This window comes from Hemiscyllium ocellatum, chromosome 15 (genome assembly GCF_020745735.1).
Source record: "Hemiscyllium ocellatum isolate sHemOce1 chromosome 15, sHemOce1.pat.X.cur, whole genome shotgun sequence".
NCBI classification, from domain to species: domain Eukaryota; kingdom Metazoa; phylum Chordata; class Chondrichthyes; order Orectolobiformes; family Hemiscylliidae; genus Hemiscyllium; species Hemiscyllium ocellatum.
This window is the reverse complement of record NC_083415.1, coordinates 54,905,576-54,930,771: the sequence shown is the minus strand read 5'-3', so window position 1 is coordinate 54,930,771 and position 25,196 is coordinate 54,905,576. Positions and strand designations below refer to the sequence as shown.

Here is a 25,196-nt window from a genome sequence, read left to right as displayed (position 1 = left end):
GTCTTACAGATTTCCTTAATCTGACCTGCGAAAGCTTTTTCATGCCCCGTTCTCGCTTTCCTAAATCCATTCTTCAGTTCCTTCCTGGATACCTTGTAACCCTCTAGAGCCTTGTCTCATCCTTGCTTCCTCAACCTTAAGTAAGCTTCCTTCTTCCTCTTGACTAGATGTTCCACAAGGTTTTTTCAACCTACCATTCCTTCCTGTCTCAGTGGGACAAACCTGTCCAGCACTATCAGCAGGTGCTTCCGAAACAACCTCCATATGCTGAGGATCCATCTCCCCAGGCTAAGAGAAGATTGTTAAGTTAATAATGTAATTTTGTCTCCCCCATTACAATTTCCATTGCAAGGTGAAAAACTGTAAAAGCATTAGTTTTTAAAAAGTATATTGGGTCTTGATGTTGCCCTTTGAGACAGTTAATTGGGGGCAGGTAGCTTGTCTTTGTAGGCAAAGGTGAGGACTGCAGATGCTGGAAACCAGAGTTTAGATCAGAGCGGTGCTGGAAAAGCACAGCAGTTCAGGCAGCATCCGAGGAGCAGGAAAATCGACGTTTCGAGCAAAAGCCCTTCATCAGGAAGAGAGGCAGGAAGCCTCCAGGGTGGAGAGATAAATGGGGGGTGGGGTGTGTGTGTGTGTGTGTGCTGGGGCTGGGAAGGAGGTAGTAAAGAGTACAATAGGTGAATGGGGGTAGGGATGGAGGTGATAGGTCAGGGTGGGGGGGAGGGGGGGCGTGCAGGGTGGAGTGGATAGGTAAGAGGGAAGATTGGCAGGTAGGACAGGTCATGAGGACAGTGCTGAGCCAGAAGGTTGGAACTGGGGTAAGGTGGGGGGAGGGGAATGAGGAAACTGGTGAAGTTCACATTGATGCCCTGGGGTTGAAGTGTGCCGAGGCGGAAGATGAGGCGTTCTTTCTCCAAGCGTTGGGTGGTGAGGGAGCGGCGGTGGAGAAGGCCCAGGACCTGTATGTCCTCGGCAGAGTGGAAGGGAAAGTTGAAATGTTAGGCCACTGGGCGGTGGGGGTTGATTGGTGCGGGTGTCCCGGAGATATTCCCCGAAGCGCTCTGCGAGGAGGCTTCCAGTCTCCTTTTCTTTGTGTCCTTTGTGTTTGCTTCAGTTGGAATGCCTACATTATACATGGGCTTCAGAAGCTTCTGGAAAAATGATGTGGTCAACATTGGTCATTTTCAGTCCAACAGAAACAAAACTTAAATCCAAAATATCAAAGAGAATACAATTTTCTTTGGTATTTTTCTTAATACCCTCAGCTGTGTCATGTGTGATTGCTGTTATTTGTGATGAAAGCAATTACACTAACTCCAATTGTACATACAAACACATATTTATATCATACTTGTAACATTATAAGATTGACTAAGTTGCTTTACAGGAATATTATGACAGGAAATTTGAGACTCAACTACTTAATGTGATATAAGGCAAATGACTGAAAGCTCAATCAAAAAGTCAGTTTTAAGGAGTAGAAAAAGTAGAGAAAAAAAAGATAGATAATTGGCGAGGTATAAGGAGGGAATTCTTGAGTTTTGGGTCTTGGCAGCTGATTATATGGCCATTGCTAGTGAATGGTTGAAATCACAACTTCTTGGGAAGCCAGCAATGATAATGTTGCTGATGACATGAACATCGGAAGAACTCCCTATTCTTTGAAAAAGATTACTGAGTCTTTTATATTCAGCGAAACAGAAATATGGGCCTCAACTTAACATCTGATCTGGCATCTCTGAATCTCTCAGTACTGTCAGTTTAGATTAGTTGTTCAGGTTCTGGGTAGGAGCTCAAATACATGATTTTTTTCAATTGCTACCACTGCGCCAAACTGACACTTTAGAATAGAAATACAGAGGTGGAACATTCAAGGGTTCAACGGTCTCTTATTTTTCAAAACCTTCGGGAAACCTGTGTTGAAATCCCCCCATTTTCAATGGGTACTGAGGCTGTTTGCGACAATGAATAAATACCTGTACTGGTTTTCTGATGGCTCTTGTGGTCAACTGTCAGTATTGCAGTACCAGAAAGCCTGAATATGAGAATGCTTTTACATTCTGTATTTTATGTTTTCTTACTGTCAAGGCAATGGTACATGATGTGGCAGCAACCACTTTGCTTCTGGTGGGTGCAATGTTGATGTCACAGCTAATCTCCATCTGAAATCTATGAAATTCATGACTTCTGTCAAATATAATGTCATTAGAAAAAAAGAGATTGAGGGGGGAGCCTGACTGAAGTCTACAAAATCATGAAGGGTATAGACAAGGTAGATAGAGATCAGCTTTTCCCCAGGGTGAAGGATTTAATAACAAGAGGTCACGCTTTCAAGGTGAGAGGTGAAGAGTTTAAGGGGGATACACGTGGCAAGTACTTTACACAGAGGGTGGCGGGTGCCTGGAACGTGTTGTCAGCAGAGGTAGTAGAGGCAGTCACAATAGATTCATTTAAGATGCATCTTGACAGATGCATGAGTAAGTGGGGAACAGAGGGATACAGATGCTTGGGAATTGGGCGACAGGTTTAGATAGTGGATTTAGATTGGCTCAGGCTTGGAGGGCTGAAGGGCCTCTTCCTGGGCTGTAAATTTTCTTTGTTCTCTATAATTAAATAACTAACGTTCTACATCTGGATGCTGGTGACCTGGGAAAATTGACCTCGTGAAGTTCCTGGCATTGTTCATTCCAATTAGCTCGCTCTATATGATATCGAGAAACAACTGAAGATTCTTGATACTGAAAATTTTAAAGATTCTCTCAACATCCCGACTTTGGTACTGAATACCTGTGCTCCTGAAAAAGTAAGCCCCAAGCAAGGTTGTTTCACTGCGGTTACAATCCTGGGTTTCTATCTGACAATGTAGAAAATTCCCAGTGTATATCCTGTTCTCACAAAGCAGGACATTTCCATTCTTGTCAATTATCACACCGTCAGATGCTGTCAGCATTTCTCAGTTTGGGTTCCACCAGGGCTGCTTGGCATCAGATCTCCCAGGACATCACTGTGGAAGTTCCTCAGGACAGAGTGCTCAGCCCAGACATCTTCAGTTCTTTCATCAATGATCATCCATCCATCTTCAGGTCACAAATGGGATATTAGCTGCTGATTTTGTGGTATTCAGCACCATTCATGACTCCTCAGATATTGAATCAGCTGGTATCTGCAAGATCTGAACACCAACCAGGGCCTTTGGTCATAAGTGACAGAATCTGACTGTCTCTGCTTGACCTTCAGTAGCATTACCATCTCAGAAAATTGCCATCAACATTGTTAAAAAATATAACTGGATCAGCCATATAATTACTGCGGCTACAAACACTGGGAATTTTGGGGTGAGTAGCCTGTGTCCTGACTCCAAATTTTTCTTCATTTGCCAGGGCATGGTCAGGAGTATGAAGGAATATTCCCACTTCCCCGGATGAATGTTCGAGTAATTTAATACTGCCCAGGAGAAAGCAGCTTGTTTTGCTTGAGACTTTAAGTATTTTCTCCCTCCGCCACCAGCATACAATGACAGCAGCATGAAGCATCTACACGATGCACTGGAGCAACTCACCAAGGGTCATTTGACAGCACATTCCAAACCTGTGATTTCCATCATCTCGAGGAAAACGGGTAGCAAGGGAATATCACCACTTGCAATTTCTTCTCCATGTCACACATTGTACTAACTCAAAACTGTACTACCATTCCCTCACTGCCTCTGGCTCAAACTCCTGTAAATTGCTTCCTAACTGCACCAGGGAGGAAAATACACCGTAAAGTCTAAAACCTATGCTTTGAAAAAAAACTACTTAAATTAATCCCACTCCTCTGCTCTGCCTTCATAACCCTGCTTACTGCATAACACAAAGCCATTTCATTCCTAGGCAGACAAGTAGCTGTTCTTGGTACTGTGAATTATATGGAACATGTCTGAATTATCTGGGACAATTCATTTCCTTACTTGGTTTTCATGTCTAAATATGCAGGTTGAGACAGAAAACTGGTCAAATTGGAGACTGTAAGAACGGAAGTGCATGGAGGCTAGTGTTTTGTTGACCAGATTCTATGATTTACACCATTTAGAAATTGAAGTTATAGTTTGTACTGATTAGTCAGTTTATATTGTTCATACTTGTGGTTTCTTGCCACTAATCCTCCTTTTCTCATGAAAACTGCAAGTCATTGCATTTACTAAAATTCTAAGAACTTCTAGCACGATTTGTAAACCCTGATAAGGGTGATAGCATTTTTAGTTATTTGTGGGTACGACTTTTATCTTAGAGTGGCAATTTGCAGTGAAGTTTTTCTTTTGTCTTTTAGCACAGGAATCACATCCTTTATTTGGTAGAAAACTATCAGACCGTGGTGATAGTTGGTGAAACTGGATGTGGAAAGAGTACTCAGATTCCACAGGTTGGTAACATTGATCTGAAACATATCTCTATCTCTCAGAACGAATTGTCACTCAGGCATTCGATGAGTTATCATGCAGGCTTGCTCAAAAACTACATTTGCACTGCCTTTAGGATATTTTATTAAAAATTATGGTACTTGTACAGTCAACAGTTGTGGGTATGCAGAGTTGAGGTTAAAATCAGAACAGGTTCAAAGGGCCCACTGTTCCTTTTTCATGTGTTTGTATGTAACACATATTATACAATAAATCGATAAAGAATTAAGGAAATTAAATCTGTACTTGAAAAGGAGACAATTGCAGGGCACTGGGGAAAGAGTAGGATAATTTGATAGCGCTTTCAAAGAAGTTGCATGGGCCTAATAGACAAAATGGCCTTTTTCTCTACTGCATTATTCTGATTGTAGAAGTTCCTGGGACTGTTGACTCACCATGGGCAGCTCAGTGGTTAGCACTGCTGCCTCTCAGTGCCAGGGTCGCTGGTTCGATTCCACTCTCGGTAAACTGTCTGTGTGGAGTTTGCACTTTCTCCCTGTGTCTGTGTGGGTTTCCATCAGGTGCTTCAATTTCCTCCCACAGTCCATAGATATGCAGGTTAGATGGATTGGCCATGTTAAATTACCCATAGTGTTCAGGGATGTGTAAGGTTGGGTGTGTTAGCCATGGGAAATGTAAGGTAAGGGGGGTGGACCTGGGTGGGACTCTTTTTGGAGGGTTGGTGGGGGCATCTTGGAACTGCTGAACCATGTTGCTTGCCCTAACATCTTCCGAAGTTTTTTCTTTTTTGCAGCCATTTTTGAAGACTGAAAGGAAACCCACAGATCAAATTGGAAGTGGGGTAGTTTATTTAACCTTTTAGTGCTCAATAGTATTGAGTTGCCATTAATGATTGAGCAAATTGGGAAGGAAGCTGTTTGAAGAACTAACGTTATTAGGAAATACTTCTGCATTAATGTGTCTTCCACAGCACCCCGTCATCAAATGTATAGTAGGAGAAATAACCAACAGGACTGATTGCTCTTCTTTCTTCCACCTCCAACCATTTATTGACAGTACCTGTTGGAAGCTGGCTGGACAGCAGAAGGCCGGGTGATCGGTGTGACACAGCCCCGGAGAGTGGCTGCAGTTTCAGTAAGTACCTAGCGTGCATTTTGCTTTACTCGGATAATTACGAAAGCTGTCAGTGCAGGAGTGGTTCTCTCACAGTGGACTTCCAAGTTAGACAAAAGTCTTATGAGATCGTTCAGGCTTGTGATTAGGGGCATGCCACTTCTCCAAGTGTTAAAGCTTTACAGGTCAGAACAAACAGTCGCCCAACCATATAATAGGTAAATTAACGGTTGTTCATCATTGATATGAGCAGTTTGGCATCGGACATCGTAAATATAATTTCATTGTTTGTAGATAATGCCGAACTGTGATGTATACCCTGAGGAAGACTGCAAACAAGAAGTTGTTGTGATCTGGATTGCACTGCCTGAAAGGGCAGTGGAAGCTGATTCAGTAATAACATTGAAAAAGGAATTGGATAAATACTCAAAAAGAAAATTTACTGGGCTATTATGGAAAGGGCAGGGGAGTGGAATTCATTGGATAACTCTTTCAAAGAGCTCGCATTGGGCACACATCGGTCAAGTAGACCACTTCTGTGCAGTATAGCTCTCTGTAAATGCACTTGTTGGTTTGACCAGGAAGAGAGGTTGTGATGAGAAATTGAACTATCACTGGGTAGAAATCTTGGAACTTCATCTCTATCGTTATGGATATACCTACACAGATGATCTGCAGAGGTTCAAGAAGACAACACACCACCAACTTCTGAATGGCAAGTATGTAGAAGATAAATACTGGCATTACCAGTGATACCGTCATCTCAAGAATGGAAAGTATTAGTTAATAGGAAGAACAGTAGTAGTTGTATTATAGGTGCCTCTCTCTTAAAGTAGAATTCATTGAAGTGACATCTCAATCTTTGTCTGATCCATGATTTCGTCATTATATATTCATTGTTCAATCCAATACAGCAAACATGAATTAAATTCAGCATTCACCCTTTCCAAAATCTTTCATATATATTGCATAAATTGTTTGCTTCAATTAGTAGCTAAAGCAAATTAATTGAGAGGATCTAAGTTCTTAACTACTGCTTGGTCTAAATCAATGTTATTGAATGTGCATATATACACAATGGGATATCTAATCAAACAGATCATTAATTTGAATGATGTTTGATCTGAAACAGTTCAAATTTAGAGCTTTGGACAGTAAATAAGAAGTCAGGGAACCTTCTTTAGTTATAACCATGACAGACTACCTTATAACAATGAGGTCAAGCAGAATGATAAATTGGATTATATGTTTCAAATTTAGATCATGAGCATTGACGTGATGTTTTTGTTTTGTAGTCTATGACAAGTGTTGGATGTTACACCATGAAAAATTCCTGAATTTAGTGCACTCAGTCCTGGTTGGCATTCCATGATTAGCAGTAACAAATCTGAGGTTCAGACTTAGCTATATAAACTTGAGGTGGATCCACAACTCTGTTACACATATCCTAACCTGCACTTAATTTATCAGCATCCTTTCTCCGCAACATTCCAACCCCCCCCCCCGCCCCCACTATTGCATAAATGCTGCCCCCTTCACACTTCACATCAGCTCTGATGAAGGGTCACCTAAACTTGAAACGCTTGCTTGCTCTCTCTCCACGGATGCTTCCACTGTGATTTCCTAGGCAAAAAAAATGAGTACTGCAGATGCTGGATATTAGAGTCAAAAGTGTGGTGCTGGAAAAGCACAGCAGGTCAGGCATTATCCAAGGAGCAGGAAAATTGAACCCAGCAGCACAGAAAAGATTTATCCAGGGCTGTAATCTAATCTGTGAAAATTCAAGAAGCCAAGATCTATTTAAAGTACAAATTAACAACTTTATTTCTTTAAGGTATAACAGAGAATAATTAACTAACAACTATTTACAGCTCCTTACTCTAACTTATCTTTTACCTTCCCCTTCTACAATACTAGTCCGATAAAATTCCCCCCAATTAATATTTACCAAAAATTAAAGTTTTCAAAACGAGCCAGACATCGAATCTTCTCTTCCTCGGTTTTCTTTTCCTCTTTGGGATTTCTGTTTCACAGGTCACTGATCGATAAAGGTATCTTTAAGAGAGCTATTCTCTGGGCAGTCTGCAGATGCTGGTGGCTTGGCAGTTCTCCCCCAATTGTTCAGGTTTTCCAGGTCTTATACCCCCAAGACATTGGATTGTGACATTGGCTTTTAAGATTGTCAATATACTAAATTCAAACTTGATTGGAGTTTGGTATTTTTGGAGTATAATTTAAACTGATTGGCCAAATTTGAATTGGTTTTGTCGTCTCCAGGCAACCCAGCTAATCTAGCTTCTGGCCGAGTGTTATATTGTTACCTTATTCAGAACACATGGTGCTATGTCAGGTAGTTCTGCTAGCTTTTAACTCTCTTCAAGGTACAGTACACCCACATCATCATAAAACTGAATAAGACTACATGACACGTGGAGGCCAGACCAGGTATGGATGGCAGTTTCCTTCCCTAAGGGGCATGAATGAACCAGATAGGCTTTTCCTGACAGTTGACAGTAGTTTCATGGTTATCATTAGACTCTCTTAATTCTAAATTTTTATTGAATTCAAAATCCATCTCTGCCATTGTATTGTTTGAACCCAGGTCCCCAGAATGTTTCTTAGGTCTCTGAATTAATAATCTTGTGATATTATCCCTATGCCAACACCACCTTCCTTAAAACTTGTCTCTCTAGCCAAGCATTTAATTACCCATCTTATTATTTTTTAGCTTGGCTTGGGGATTTAGGTTCCTTTGTTGTGTTACTGTGGGTAGTGCTGCTGTATATAGCCAAAGTTCAGTGGTTTTTCATGTTGGAGACACTATATTAATGACTACTTTGAATGATAGATCTTGGTGCAGGACATCCTTTCATAGGGAGGGATGGTGCTGCACTTGAGTATTGTGCGCAGTTCTGGGTCCCATATTTCAGGAATGTACTGGCCTTTGAGCGTGTTCAGAGGAGGTTCACGAGAATGGTCCCAGGAGTGAAAAGCTTAATGTATGAGGAACGTTTGAGGACTCTGGGTTTATACTCGATGGAGTTTAGAAGGATGAGAGGGGATCTAAGTGAGACATGCTGAATGCCTGGACAGAGTGGATGTTGGAAAAATGTGTCTATTGACAGGAGAGATGAGGCCCCGAGGGCACAGCCGTAGAATAAAGAGAAGACCTTTTAGAACAGAGATAAAGAGAATTGTCTTCAGCCAGAGAGTGGTGAATTTATGGAATACATTACCACAGAAGGCTGTGGCGGCCAGGTCATTGAGTACATTTATGATTGAGATAGATATCTTATTGGGGATCAAGGGTTACAGAGAGAAAGCAGGACAATGGCTTTGAAAAACTTATCAAACATAATTGAATGACAGAGCAGATGCGATGGGCTGAAATGCCTAATTTCTGTTTCTATCTCTTATGATCTTATGGAAAGGTTCTTCAAGCAGTCACTGTTACAATACACTTGAGTCCACTATTCAGAGTGGTCTCTTGGTAGCAGGTAATTTCTGAAACTAGTTTGGGTTCTGTAAACTGTTTTTTTCTTCTGTTGACAGGTGGCAGGACGAGTGGCAGAGGAACGTGGCGCAGCCTTGGGTCATGAAGTTGGCTACTCTATCCGTTTTGATGACTGCACTGATTTCTATGCAACAAGAATCAAGGTACGGTAACAATTGTCAGTATGCAAAGTTAAAAATCACACAACACCACGTTATAGACCAACAGGTCCAGCATCTGCAGTCATTGTTTTTACCAGGTTTATTTGGAAGCACTAGCTCTTGGCGCACTGCCCCTTCATCAGGTGGTTGTGGAGTATAAGATCGTAGGACGCAGAATTTATAGCAAAGGTTTATAGTGTGATGTGACTGAAATTATATGTTGAAAAAGACCTGGATTTTGTTAAGTTGTTGGTATGCGTCACCAAGAATCGAACAACTGGATAATGTCACTCAAACCATGAAATTCCCAAGGCAGTGTGCAAACAATTACTGTCAGCTGAAACTACAACCTTATCTGCTCTCATCCCATTACTCACTCCTTCCCTGCATCTCCTCACCTTGCTTTCTTCCACTGAGTTTTCACCTTTTATGTTTGTCTGTTTGTGTTATTAATAAACCAAAATATTTTAGATTAGATTCCCTGCAGTGTGGAAACAGGGCCTCTGGCCCAACAGGTCCACACCGACCCTCTGGAGAGTAACCCCTTTTTCCCTCTGACTAATGCACCTAATTGACAATTTAAGCATGGTCAATTCACCTAACCTGCACATGTTTGGACTGTGGGAGGAAACCGGAGCACTCGGAGGAAATCCACGCAGACACAGGGAGAATGTGCAAACACCACACACAGTCGTCAGAGGTTGAAATCTAACCTGGGACCCTGTGCCACTGTGCCGCCCCATTTGAGCAAAGACACAGTCTTACCATAGATAATTTGTTTACTGAAAAGTGTGTTGCTGGAAAAGCGCAGCAGGTCAGGCGGCCTCCAAGGAGCGGGGGGGTTGACGTTTCGGGCATGAACCCTTCGGAGGTGAGGAGGGTGTGCCAAGCAGGCTTATTGGCACACCCTCCTTATTCCTGAAGAGGGGCTTGTGCCCAGGGACTCGATTCTCCTGCTCCTTGGATGCTGCCTGACCTGCGCTCTTCCAGCAACACATTTTCAGCTCTGATCTCCAGCATCTGCAGTCCTCACTTTCCCCCTCAAAAATCAACATGGCAGCATATGTTTAACTGGTGACAATACAAATAATTCTTTGATTCATAAAACAGTGCAGACTTTTCTAAAATAATTACAAAAAAGTGATAATTCAGAACATTTTCTGCTAGATCAGAATAATTGTGACTACAGAGTTACATTTATATCAATCTAATTGTTGGAGGCTGTAACTGGTCATGGTTTTTTCTCTCCCCTATACTAATTAAATCTCTTTACCAGGCCTGGTAGAACAGCCAACTCGCACCAAATTATTCTGCCTCAAGTCCTCAGTGATCAATTGTTTGACTATCTGCAAATGCAGTAACTGAAATTAAACACTAATCTTGATTTCAATCACAATTTTACATGCCTTCAAGAACTTTGAGAAGGAACAAGACAGGATATACTCCCTTTTTCTTTCTCACCCTCTTCCACGTCTGTCAGTGTTGGAGAATGAGGTTTGACGCTGATCTAAGGGGAAGAAGATGCTTACACAAAATGTTGCTGCCACAAATTTCCATGTGAATGGATGCTGGCATGTTCACCACATTGGCTCCAGTCCCAAAGTCACATGGCTTTTCTGTTAAATGGGGATGAAAGTGGTGGCTGTCAACTAACGCGTTGCGTTGCTGTCTGAAATGTTAGTTGTTGTTTGCCTGTCCTGTTTTAGTTACTGACTCTCTAACAAATAACACACATCTAGAGATGTGTAGTATTGAACTTTTTATTGATTCCGATTTTAAATCCTGTTTTTATCCAACCATACCATGGAACCTTACTGATTTTAAGTTGTATGTTGCACTCTGTACTCCAAACCTGTGTGGTGAAATGTACATCTTACAATTTTGAATAAGCACCCACAAGCAGATCAAAAGGACAGGACAAATCGTTTTCCAATGTCTGCTGTATTAATTGTTTGTGGCTTTGAAGGATTTGCTTTCCTAGAGCTAGGAGAAAGAGCAGGTCCGTTTAGTCAGTAATTGTTCCAGCAGCTTTTCTTGTGGAACTTGGAGTATATCTGGTGAATGGCCAATCCATGAAAGGCACACACTTTGACAGACGGGCGTGGGCTGTGTACCAGCAGCCAATTACACCAATAGCATGCTATTAATATAGAAGTGTTTGAGTTAATCAAAATTTTGATACTGAGCCATAGTTTGATAGTTGATTAGATGGCCAAAAGTTTGATTAAGTTTATGGGACTGGGGGAAACAAGAGCTAACAAAATTTTGCAGAAAATCCTAGAGCAAAGGAACAACAAAACTAGCGGTGGGGACTTAAGTAAAGAGTGTGGAAGAGAAGATTGGTTTCAGACCTGAGGGTTTTCTGGCTGGGGGTGGTTAAAGGTAGGAGAAACCAATCCATTGAATGGTTTGAACTAGTGATGAATTCTTAAAGTTGAGAAATTGGTAGCTCAGTAGGCACAAGTAATGGATGAGCAAGGCTCAGTATGAGTTAGAATGTGGGCAGCAGAGTTTTGGATGAATGCCAGCTTACAAATTTGTGGCTAGCCAGAATATTGAGCCTTGTCTCCAAGGCACCAAGGGAACGGGATAAAATAGGCGCATCGTATTCTGTGAACACTATTTATGGAACTATGTTTTGTTTTTTTTCCTTTGGCATTTATAATCAAGTATTAACTTTGCAATTCTACTCTCATCCCAAGATCCAAAGGCTGTATGAATAATGTCTAAAACATGAGTTTTTGGCCTTGCATAACTTACTGTCCTGTAATGTCATGAAGATGGTGTGATGGGCAGGAGTACACATTCCAACTCTCCTCAACACTAGACACTTTGCATAAACTATTTCCAGAAGCAATTTATTGTGCAACTGCGAAACATTGAAGGAGAATTCCAGTGATGGCTTTATCTTCAAAAGTTTCAAATGAGACCAGAATGTAAGGCAGTTGCCGCCTTGTTTCCCTCAAACTCCAGTTAACTTTGTAGTACTGAAGCAAATGAATTCTGTAGACACAATTTTTTTTGATTAAAAAGGCATGAGGTCTCAGCAAATGGCCTATTTCTTGGTGGTTTGTTGTTGTGATGTTGCAAATGAAATGTTTGCTTTTCTGTTGTAAAATATGTACTGCAGTTAATTGCAGATGTAAAGCTACAGTAATGTTGAAACCCCGATAATTACCATATTTGGGGTATTATGCTATGCTGCTTTCAGCAGTCGCACTTAGCACAGCTTATCCAACTAGGAACCTTCAACGTGCTTCAAGTGACATTGAAACGGCATCTTGTCTGTAGAGCCCAGATAAATGCTACAGTTTGCATTTTTACTCTTCCTTTCTCTTCCTTTCTTTCCCTCTTTGTTGTGTTTTCTTATTTTTGTTTGGGACACTTGCGGAAGTAAAATTCCAGCCTACCTAGTGAGGCTAATCTTTAATTCTTGACTTTAGGTGTTGAAAAACTGTTTGTTTACTGGCACTTACAAATCTTGTTGAATTGAGTATATTGGAAGCAAATAACCTTTTAATGTGGCATTGAAAGCTCTTTAAGCCCACTGTCTTTAAACAAGAGTTCTGCAGTAAAGTTGAAGTTGTCTGCACTTCTGGAATGTCAACAGAAGCTATCATTCTTTATAAATGCTGCAAAACTAGTGATATTTTTGAAGCCTATTTATCACCATTCACCAATTTTTCATGCCTCTGCAAAATCAAATTCCCTGGATGATTTTAGAAGGGGGAATTTTCTCATCCTTCTCCAATGCATGTTGTTGCAAGTAAAAGGTTGGTTTGCATGCTTGAGTCCAAATAATTAAACTGTTGGATTATTGTATTCAAACCATACAAGACCTGATTCCATTTTTGTCCCAAATCTAATTTTGCTTGAAGAATAATTGAGTGTTGTAGTCTGCTTTGTGATTTAGATTTCAGAATTTTAAAACTGTTCATAAATTGAATCAACAAAAACTGTTATACTCCAGAATCAGCAATAACTCTATCTGGAATAGCCTATTAAAGGATAAGGATCTGGCAAAAGGAGTGGAGGCTACAGGAACCCTTGATAAACTGGATGGGCTATGCCACAAAGATGACCAGTCTATAGAAGAATTTTAAGGACTTAACTACAGGCAAGCTCATCTTTGAATAGACACTTGAGGCCAAGTGTAACTAGGAGCAAAAGTTACTTCAGATAAGAAGCTGCAGACTTATATAATTTGGCCAGAAGGGTGAAAATCTAGAATTGAACATTAGAACGTGGGCGGCACGGTGGCACAGTGGTTAGCACTGCTGCCTCACAGCGCCAGAGACCCAGGTTCAATTCCCACCTCAAGCGACTGACTGTGTGGAGTTTTCACATTCTCCCCGTGTCTGCGTGGGTTTCCTCCGGGTGCTCCGGTTTCCTCCCACAGTCCAAGAATGTGCAGGTTAGGTGAATTGACCACGCTAAATTGCCTGTAGTGTTAGGGGCAGGAGGAAATGTAGGGGAATGGGTCTGGGTGGGATGCGCTTCGGTGGGTCGGTGTAGACTTGTTGGGTCGAAGGGCCTGTTTCCACACTGTAAGTAATCTAATCTAATATTAATTAATAACTTATTAATTAATATTCCACTTTACTATCATGGCTTATAGTTCATGGTCATTAACAGGACACATCTTCTGCGGGTTGACACCCATCATTGCATATCCACTCCAATTCCCTCCTCCAACTCCATTCTCCATTTTTAAATTGTCCCTTTGAACTTGACTTCTTCAGAAATGCAGGGGGCACCTTCAGTTGAAAGGCTTCACCGTAATGCTTGAACGTCAGGGGAAAACCTCAATTCACCCCCTTTTTACGACACATTCTGCCATCAGGCAAGTTGAAATATCCAGCGTGGATAAGTGGATGAATGAGTGAATGAGCAGAGTGTGTAAGACAAGACAAGTCGGCGTAATGGCTAGTGGCTTGGTGCTTGTCAAATCAGGTTGTCTGGTGTGTCGGCATTGTAATTTAGTGGGGGCTAATGGGCAGGGTTGGAAGGGTGATTAAATGGTGGGGGGGTGCTTTTCAGGTCTGGTTGGGTTGAACATTTTGGGTAAGGATTATTCGGGGTGAGGGTGTTGTGTTGGGGTGGGGCTGTCTTGAGAGGGATTTGGGGCTAAGTTGTGTAGTTACCTGGGAGTTAGGAAGGGCACGTGTAGTCTACTCCGGTTAGCACAGTGGAACTGTCCGAAGTCGCTGATTATGTAACTTATTAATGTTAATTATGGAACTCCTAGTTGGACACTTTTCCTGGTGAGCGGAAGAATTGCTGATTGGAAAGTGAAACTTCCTGGAAAATTCCCACAGACGTCAAACACTAGGATTTTTGTGGCATCCCAGGGCATATCTTGGATTGTACATCTGGTCTCCTACAATTCAGAGACAGGATGATCTGGGCCAATATAGAGTCAGAGTCATACAGCATGGAAACAGCCTTCGGTCCAATTTGCCATGCTGATCAGACACCAATGTGACCTTGTCCCATTTGAAAGAATTTGGTCCATATCCCTCCAAACCCTTCCTATTCATGTACCCGTCCAGATTTCTATTAAATGTTGTAATTTAAATGCTTGCACCACTTCTTCTGGCAGCTCCATACGCACACCACCCTCTGCGTGAAAACTTTACCACTCAGGTCCTTTTCAAATCTTTCCCCTGTCACTTGAAATCTATGCTCTCTAGTTTTGGACTCCGCCACTTCATGGAAAAAAAAGACTTTGTCTATTTATCCTATCCATGCTCCTCATGATTTTATAAACCTATATAAGGTCACCCCTCAGCCTCCAGCACACTAGGGAAAACAGCCTTAGTCTATTCAATCTCTCCGTAGAACCCACTCTTCCAATCCCGGCAACATCTTTGTAAATCTTTTCTGAACCGTTTCAAGTGTAACAACATCCTTCTTTATAACAGGGTGACCAGAATTCTGCACAGTATTCTAAAAGTGGCCTCACCAATGTCACAGAGTCCATCACAACACAATGCCCCAACTTATATACTCAGTCATAGAGACGTACGGCACAGAAATGGGCCCATGCCGACCAGATATCCCAACCCAATCTAGTCCTACCTGCCAGCACCTGGCCCTTTTCCCTCCAAACCCTTCTTATTCACATACCCATCCAGATGCCTTTTAAATGTTGCAATTGTACCAGCCTCCACCACTTCCTCTGGCAGCTCATTTTATACATGTACCACCCTCTGTGTGAAAAAGTTGCCCCTTAGGTCTCTTTTATATCTTTCCCCTCTCACCCTAAAACTATGCCCTCTAGTTTTGGACTCCCCCACCCCAGGGAAAAGACTTTGTCTACTTATCCTATCCATGCCCCTCATGATTTTATAAACCTCTATAAGGTCGGCCCTCAGCCTCCGCACTCAAGTGAAAACAGCCCCAGCCTATTCAGCCTTTCCCTAGAACCCACCCTTCCAATACCAGCAACATCCTTGTAAATCTTTTCTGAGCCCTTTCAAGTTTCACAACATCTTTTTGATAGGAAGGAGACCAGAATTGCACGCAGTATTCCAACAGTGGCCTAACCAATGGCCTGTGCAGCTGCAATATGACCTCTCAACTCCTGTACTCAGTACTCTGACCAATAAAGGAAATCATTCCAAACGCCGCCTTCACTATCCTATCTACCTGTGACTCCACTTTCAAGGAGCTATGAACCTGCACTCCAAGGTCTCTTTGTTCAACAACACTCCCTGGGGCCTTACCATTAAGTGTATAACTCCTGCTAAGATCTGCTTTCCCAAAATGCAGCACCTCCCATCTGCCACTCCATCTGCCTTTTCTCAGCCCATTGGCCCATCTGATCAAGATCCGGTTGTAATCTAAGGAAACCTTCTTTGCTGTCCACTACTCTTCCAATTTTGGTGTCATCTGCAAGTTTACTAACTATACCTCTTATGCTTACATCCAAATCATTTATATAAATGACAAAAAGTAGAGGACCCAGCACCGATCCTTGTGGCACTCCGCTGATCACAGGCCTCCAGTCTGAAAAACAACCCTCCACCACCACCCTCTGTCTTCTACCTTTGAGCCAGTTCTGTATCCAAATGCCTAGTTCTCCCTGTATTCCATGAGATCTAACCTTGCTAATCAGTCTCCCATGGGGAACCTTGTCGAACACCTTACTCATGCCCATATAGATCACATCTACCACTCTGCCCTCATCAATCTTCTTTGTTACTTCTTCAAAAAACTCAGTCAAGTTTGTGAGACATGTTTTCTCACGCACAAAGCCATGTTGACTACTCCTAATCAGTCCTTGCTTTTCCAAATAAATATACATCCTGTCCCTCAGGATTCCCTCCAACAACTTGTCCATCACTAACATCAGGCTCACTGGCCTATAGTTCCCTGGCTTGTGCTTACCACTTTCTTAAATAGTGGCACCATGTTAGCCAACCTTCAGTCTTCCAACACCTCACCTGTGACTATCGATAATACAAATATCTCAGCAAGAGGCCCAGCAATCACTTCCCTAGCATCCCACAGAGCTCTCGGGTACAACTAATCAGGTCCTGGGGATTTGTCCACTTTTATTCATTTCAAGACATCCAGCACTTCCTTCTCTGTAATATGGACATTTTTCAACATGTCACCATCTATCTCCCTACAGTCTATATCTTCCATGTCCCTTTCCACAGTGTTCTGACCAAAGAAGGCAAGCACACCAAATGCCGCCTTCACTACCCTGTCTACCCACAACTCCACTTCCAAGGAACTATGCACCTGCACCCTTGGATCTCTTTATCTGGCAACACTCCCTTGGGCCCTTTCATTAACTGTATAAGTCCTGTCCAGGTTTGCCTTACTAAAATGCAACAACTCACATTGATGTAAATCATACTCCATTTTCCACTTCTCAACCAAGTAATCAAGATCTTGTTGTACTCCGAGATAATCTTCTTCACTGTCCATTGCACTACCTATTTTGGTGTCATCTGCTAACTTTACTAACCATTCCTCCTATATTCACAATCAAATCATTTCTGTAAATGTTGAAAAGCAGTGGACTCGGCACTGATCCTTTTGGCACACCATTGGTCACAGGCCAACAGTCGAAAAAGACCCTCTACCAACACCCTCTGTCTTCTACCTTCAACCCAATATGTTTTCTACAAATAATTGGATACTATCCTTCATAAACTGATATTCTACAATACCCTTTTCATATATTTCTTCCTGAATTTCCTGTCAAAAAATGATATTTTCAGTTAAGAAAGCTGTGCTGTATTTGATGGCGCATTCTGAGAAGTTGGGGTCCTGTAATTGATTAGTCAAATAATTGATCAAATCTGGAAACTGATGAATGCTTAATCAGGCTGTTTTACTTTGGGATCTGGTGATAATTACTGAGGTAAACTTGAGCTGACCTGTACACATCCATACCAAAACGATGGAGAAAATTGCATGCACAGCTGGATATGATTCAAGGCAGTTAGGGAATGGAACTGGGCAGTTTGTCGTCATGGAGACAATATTTTGACTTGTAAGGCTTTTATATTTCATTTCTTCAGTCTCTCTTGGCAATTTAAAGCAGCAGGCATGGAGGCTAGGACAGTTGCATGCTACTTTAGCAGGATGTGGGAGGTAAGGGTCACCGCTGGGGTCACTGCTGACTTCGCCTGCGAGAAGTGCATCCAATCCAGCTCCTCACAGGCTGCATTAGGGAAATGGAGCTGAAAGAGTGATAGAGAGGAGTTAAAGGGAGGTAGTCACACCTTAATTACAGGATGAAGGTACCTAGGTGACTGTCAGGAGAGGGAAGGGCAATAGGCAAACAGTGCAGGGACCCCCTGTGGCCGTTCCCCTCAATAATATGTATACCGTTTTGGATACTATTGGGGGAGGAGAGGGATTTGCTGGAGGTGACCTACCGGGAAAAGCCTCAGTGGCCAGGAAGGGGGGAGAATAGGAGAATGATACTGATAGGAAATTCAATGGTCAGAGGAACAGACAGGAGGTTTTGTATTGGCGAATGAGACTCCCAAATGTTATGTTGCCTCCCGGGTACCACGGTCAGGGTTGTCTCAGATTGAGTCTACAGGTTGCTTAAGGAGGAGGGAAAACATCCAGAAGTTGTGGTACACATCGGTACTGATGACGTAGGATGGGAACTGGATTGCTACTGGTGACATGGTCTAGTGAGGCTAGGAACAGAGAGTGAGTGCAGATGAACAAGTGGCTGCAGGGCTAGTGTAGAATGGAGGACTTCAGACATGTGAATCATTGGGATACCATCTGGGGAAGGTGGGACCTGTAACAAGAAGCACGGTTTGCACCTGAACTGAAGGGGCACCAACACCCTGGACAGGAAGTTTGTTAGAGTTCTTTGTGAGGGTTTAAACCAGATTGGCAGGGGAGTGGGAACCGGAGCTACAGATCGGATGATGGAGTAAAGAGTAAATAGCCATATACCGCATGCAGAGAATCTGTGAGGTGGGATAGACAGTTGATAGGGCAAAGGTGCAGTCAGTGTTATGGGTTGAAGTGTGTCAATTTTAACGCAACAAGTGTCAGCAATAAAGGTGACGAACATAGAGCGTGGATAAGTACTTGGAGCTATGATGTTGTGGCCATTATGGGGGCTTGGATATCACAGAAGCAGGAATGGTTGTTGGATGTTCCAGCATTTAGATGTTTCAAAGGAACAGTGCGGAAATAAAAGAGGTGGGGGATGGTATCACAGCTGCAGAAAAGGAGGTCGTCGAGGAGGGTTTATCTACAGAGTCAGTATGAGTGGAAGTCGGACTCTCAGTAGCAACAGAGACATGGAGAAGATTGGAAAGCAAGTTTTGTAAAGGTGCAGAAGGTGTTGTCATGGATGACTTTCACTTCTCTTATGTTGATTAGAATCTCCTTAGTTTGGATGGACAGTTTTCATCAGATGTGTCCAGGAAGGATTCCTGACTCAATATGTAAATAGGCTGACTAGAGGGGAGGCAATATTGGATTTGGTGGTTGGCAATGAACTATGTCAGGTGTCCGATCTCTCTGTGGGACAGCATTTCAGTGATAGTGATCACAGCTCCCTGACCTTTATTATAGCCGTGGAGAGGGATAGGAGCAGATGGTATGGGAAAGTAATTAACTGAGGGAAGGAGAATTACAATGCTGTTATGCAGGAACTAGGGTGCCTAAATTGGGAAGAAATGTTCTTGGGGGAAATGCATGACAGAAATGTGGAGGTTGTTTAGGGAGTACTTGCTGGTAGTGCTGGAAAGGTTTGTCCCACTGAGGCAAGGAAGGCATAGTAGGTTGAAAAAACAGTGGATGACAAGTGATGTGGAACATTGAGTGAAGAGGAAGAAGGAAGCTTACTTCAGGTTGAAGAGGCTCTAGAGGGTTACAACGTATCCAGGAAGGAACTGAAGAACATCAACTAGCCACAAAACGACATGACCCACTCTCACTAGTATCCTCACATATGGCTGAGAAAGGACACCACTTTGACTGGGACAACACATCCATCCTAGGGCAAGCCAAACAGAGACTTCCTAGAATTCCTAGAAGTATGACATTCCAACCGGAACTCTGTCAACAAACACATTGACTTGGACCCGAATTACCACCCCCCGAGAAAAACCAACCCAAAGAAACCCAAACATATAAATAAAAAGCAGGAATCATCAGCAATGCTTCGTCTTGAGGCTCACAGAAGGTGTTACCTAGTATGGTGATAAAACTTCTGAAAATGAACCTTCCAGCTCAGTGAGCAAACCTACACCCAGAAACTGAAGAATGGACTTAGGAAAGCTAGAACAGGGCATGAAAAAGCTTTACCGGGTAGGATTAAGGAAAACCCTAAGGCATTCTACACTTACATGAGGAACAAGGGTTTGGCCAAAGTGAAGGTAGGGCCAATCAGGACTAGTGGAGGTAACTTGTGCCAGGAGTCGGAGGAGGTATGGGAGGTCCTTAATGAATACTTTTTGCTTTGGTATTCACTACTGAGAGGGACCTTGACATTTGTGAGGACAACATGAACAGACTGATATACTCAAACAAGTTGATGTTAAGAAGGATGATATGCTGAAAACTTTGAAAACCATAAGGATAAATAAATTCCCTGGGCCAGAGAGGATATACCCTAGGTTATTACAGGAAGTGAGGGAATAGGTTGCTGTGTCTTTGGCAATGATCTTTGCATTCTCACTGTCCACTGGGGTAGTGCTAGATGAGTGGAGGACAGCAAATGTCATATCCTTGTTCAAGAAAGGGAATAGGAATAATCCTGGGAACTAGAGACCAATCAGTCTTACATCTATGATGGACAAATTATTGGAGAGGATTTTGAGAGACAGGTTTTATGATAACTTGGAAAACCATAGCTTGATTAGAACTAGTCGATATGGCTTTGTGAGGGGCAGGTCACAATTATTTGAAAATGTGACACACTGATGAAGGTAGAGCAGTGGATTTGGTGTACATGGATTTTAGCAAGGTGTTTGATAAAGTTCCCGACAGTAGGCTCATTCAGAAAGTAAGGAAGTATGGGATACAGGGAAATTTGGATGTCTGCATGCAGAATTGGTTGACCCATAGAAGACAGAGGTTGGTAGTGGACAGAAAGTATTCAGCTTGGAACTTGGTGACCAGTGGTGTTCCACAGATATCGGTTCTTTCTAATTTTTTAAAATGACTTGAGCGAGGAAGTGGAAGGAATGGTTAGTAAGTTTGCTGGTGCACAAAGGTTGTTGGAGTGGTTGATAATATGGAGGGCTGTTGTAGGTTGCAATGGGACATTGACAGGATGCAGAACTGGGCTGATGAGAGAGATGGAGTTCAACCTGGAAAAGTATGAAGTGATTCATTTTGAAAGGTTGAACCTGAATGCAGAATACAGGGTTAAAGGCAGAATACAGGGTTAAAGGCAGGATGCTTGACAGTGTGGAAGAATAGAGGGATTTTCGTGTCCATGTCCATAGATCCCTCAAAGTTGCCACCCAAGTTGATAGAGTTGTTGAGAAGGCATGTGGTGTGTTGGCTTTCATTAGCAGGGGAACTGAGTTTAAGAGTCGCGAGGTTATGTTGCAGCTCTAATGAGCCCTTATTAGACCACACTTGGAGTTCTGGTCTGGTTCAGTTCTGGTCATCTCATTATAGGAAGGATGTGAAACCTTTAGAGGGGTGCAGCGGAGATATACCAGGATGCTGCCTGGACTTGAGGGTATGTCTTATAAAGTAAGGTTCAGGGAGCTAGGGCTTTTCTCATTGGAATAAAAAAGGGTGAGAGGTGACTTGATAGAAGTGTACAAGATGATGAGATGCATAGATAGAGTGGATAGCCAGAGCCTTTTTCCCAGGGTGGAAATGGCTATCACGAGGGGATGTAATTTTAAAGTGATTGGAGGAAGGTTTAGGGGAGATGTCAGAGGTAGGCGTTCTTTACACTGAGAGTGGTGGGTGCATGGAATGCACTGCCAGCAGTGGTAATAGAGTCAGATACATTAGAGACATTTAAGCGACTCTTGCGTAGGTACGTGCAAGATAGTACAATGAAGGGTATGTAGGTTAATTTGAGGCACAACATCGAGGGCTGAAAGGCCTATACTGTGCTGTACTGTTCTATGTTTGTAAATTCTATTTTACAAAACAGAATTAACTTCATTAGCCTTTTTATAATGGTTCCATCTCTATTCATTGACCAATAAAGTGAGCATCCCACTGTCCATTTGGACAAGCCTATATTGAGCCACTTATTGTGGCATTGATTGATTAGACATTTTCCTGATCAGATGATCAAAACAAAATCCTACCACCATTCTGTTCATAGGCACAAGCCAGACACCTGAATCATCTGACTCTATTAGTGTGTCATTGTAATCTGTCAATGGCAGCATTACATTTGAAAGGGTAAACACCATGTTCTGCATTGAACTAAAAACAGAAAAATGCTGAAAATACTGGAGTTCAAGAAGCATTAATGGTCAGTTAATCTTTTATCTCAATGAGTTTTCATCATAACTGGGAAGGTTAAAAATATAATATGTTTCAAGCTTAGTGAAATTGTGGAGAGTGGGCAAAAGGTTATAAGAGAGAGTCTGTGATGAAGACTGGACATTAAATGACAAGAATTGAATGATTTGAGCCAAAGGGAGTAGTAATAGGCCAAGCAAAGAAATGAGAGATTTGTCTACCGTAGTTGTGATTGGAAAAATAAACAACAGTTGCTATTGAAATGCAAAAATGGGAGGACAACAAGATCAAGGCAAAAACATGCAAAGAAATGAGGTACTGACAGAGATTATGTTCTGAATTTGTTGAACTCTATGTTGAGTCCAGAAGGTTGCTAATTGCAGAATAAACTGATGAAGTGCTGCTCTTCCAGCTTCCATTGCACTTCATTAGAAACCTGCAGTCACATGAGAACTTCATAAATGAAACATAAATGAACACTGTACTGGTATGTCTTAGTTTCTTACAGATGGAATGCTTGTGCGGGAAATGATGGCTGATCCTTTATTGAAGAAATACAGGTAACTATTGAAACTTTTATTCAATTAACCTTACTGAGAATTATATTGACCTAAATATATTTTAGATCAAAACTCTCTATCATCAAATAGAACAGAATATTGAAACATCTATGAATAGAAATCAAAACAAAAGCATTCCAGATGTATTTTGTTCAACGTCCTGGTTTATTTTACAAGCTTGGTAGTAATTGAAAATGACTGACATAAAGGGTAAAACATGAGACCCAGAGCAAAGTGTTTTTCATTTCTTTGGTGTATATTGAAATGCTTTTGTTGCTGACAGCATTAATCATTTATAACTTTTATGGACCAATTATCCCCAGTATGAAACTTGTCACTTGATAAATATAGTTATGTCACAGCTGCTCATTCTTAAGTGTGAACATTGACACATATCAATGCAGTTACAGTCTTCAGAGTTTTACAACTGATGATATGAACTGAACGCGGACCAGAATCTCAATAACATTATGTCCCATTAAATGGGACAGTATTACAGAGGATAACAGGAGTGAGTTCAAGTCAGTTGTCTTGTGTCTGGCTTGATATCTATTGAGTTTCTCTCCTTTAAGCTATAACGCTATATGAACCTGAATGATGACTTATAATTTTGTCCCACTTCACTCTGAAGTGCCTATTGAAACATAATTAATCAACTTGCTTTATATGTTTTCTTGTAAATTTCCTTCCTTCCTTCCACTCTTTCTCCCTAAGGTTCCTTGCTGGGAGATTGGTTCCTCAGTCAAGTTGTGACTGTTCATGTTGTGAGATTTGATAGTGAGGTCTCAGGAAACCATTTTGACTGATGGTTGGGGATATCACTTTAGAACCTAAAGCTGCCTCCATTAAGATAACCACATAATTGCAATATGGTTGTCCGAAATGAGAATCCTCTTCGCTTTTATTTTCCCTCCGATAAACTAGAGAGGTTGAAGCCATTTGTTGCACCCACCTCCCTCCCTCCCCCCACTCCACTAATTCACAGAACTCAAGACAAACTGAGGACTGACCCTGTAATTCTCCTGGTCAATAGAGTTCATCTACACAATGAATAAATTTGCTGAATCATGAAGGTGGATTAAGAAGAATCAAGCATAAGATAAGAATAATTATCTAAATTCATTTTGCAGCAATCTAACTCTCCCGACTTAACTGCCTAGAATTTAACTGCCTTTACTGCTCTGTTTTACAGATTATCCTGATATTTTTTATCCTTTGCATTAAGCAAATCTTTCTTGTATGTAAAGTTACTTTTCAGTAGTTAATATTTGTGACTTCCCTTACTTTATTTTCAAGTAATTTATTGAACAATTTCCTTATCTTCCACGTTAATATATTTGTAGACATGCTCTGAAAATCCATATGTTCATCAATTTTGAGTCTTATTATTTTTGAATCTTATTATTTCTGTAATAATAAATGGAAACATTGAGAAAACTGAGAAGATATTCAGTCCATTTTATACCTGTAACCTAGATATTTTAATCCCAACATCAGCATATTTAAAATGTATGGGTTAATGCTGATATAAAAATTATATTAATCAATAAAACTAGGATTGTTATTTTCTATGGATGATATTCTTAATTTGAACGATACTGTGACCTTTCATTCATCTGAACCATTGACCTTGCTTACAGAATGACATACTCAAATGTGAGGAGGAAAAGAAATGGAAATAAATGCCACTAAATAGAGAAAACTATTGTAGATAGATGTGATATGGCAGTCTGGTTTCTTTATCCACAATGTCCCATCAAGAAATTTCCCAATCCTGACCAGGTCTTCTGATAAATGCTTCTCATTTAAAGATTGAAAACTGAATTAATCGAACTCAACCCCCGCCTTGTCCTCTTAAATCAAACTCGAAGTGTGACTCGCCGAACACCAAGAGTTGACAGATGGAGCACATTGTGTTCATGTGGTTATTTGTTAATTGGGAAGGAAAATCCAGGATGAGCAGTGGGGTTGAATTTCTATTAACTTCAGGACTTGACCACAAGAAACAGTGTGTGGCATTGAAGGAGTGTAGGACCAGTCATTAAATGCTATCTGCTTTGTCAACTAGATAAAAAAAATCTAGTGGCATTATTTTGAAGAAGTAGGATATCCCTACTTTCCTGGCCAATGTAAACCCCTCCAGCAATTTCTGTTTTTTGTTTTAGATTGCCTGCATTCACAGTTTTTTTGTTTTATGTTAACCCCTCCTTGACTGGCACATAATATGGACACCTGCTGTTCTCCAGGCAGCAGTTGAGATGTTCCATTAAATGATCATCTGTTATGTTTACTGTCTCTACAGGTGTGTTATTTTTATAGTTTGTCATACATAGGAAGAATTTTGCAAAATGTTCATTTTTTTCTTTTCTTGATTTGCAATATGCATTGCCATTTTGAAGCATTTTTAATTGATCTATTTTGAGTTGTGATAGCCACTCCTTTGTTCTTGTAGGAAGTGAACTTGTGCTAAGAGGTTTGATTAGTTCATGTGATTGACTTTGTAATGGATTCGTTAATTTTCTCTT

General features: G+C 41.4%; 1 protein-coding gene across 1 annotated transcript in view; it reads left to right on the top strand.

The window, feature by feature from the left end:
* Nucleotides 1–25,196, top strand: part of dhx35 (DEAH-box helicase 35) — a 75,103-nt gene that overhangs the window by 9,245 nt on the left and 40,662 nt on the right. The window contains exons 3-6 of the mRNA XM_060836131.1: nucleotides 4,312–4,404; nucleotides 5,459–5,536; nucleotides 9,068–9,172; nucleotides 22,610–22,671. Coding sequence (XP_060692114.1) covers nucleotides 4,312–4,404; nucleotides 5,459–5,536; nucleotides 9,068–9,172; nucleotides 22,610–22,671 — 338 coding nt within the window. The remainder of the gene's footprint in view (nucleotides 1–4,311; nucleotides 4,405–5,458; nucleotides 5,537–9,067; nucleotides 9,173–22,609; nucleotides 22,672–25,196) is intronic.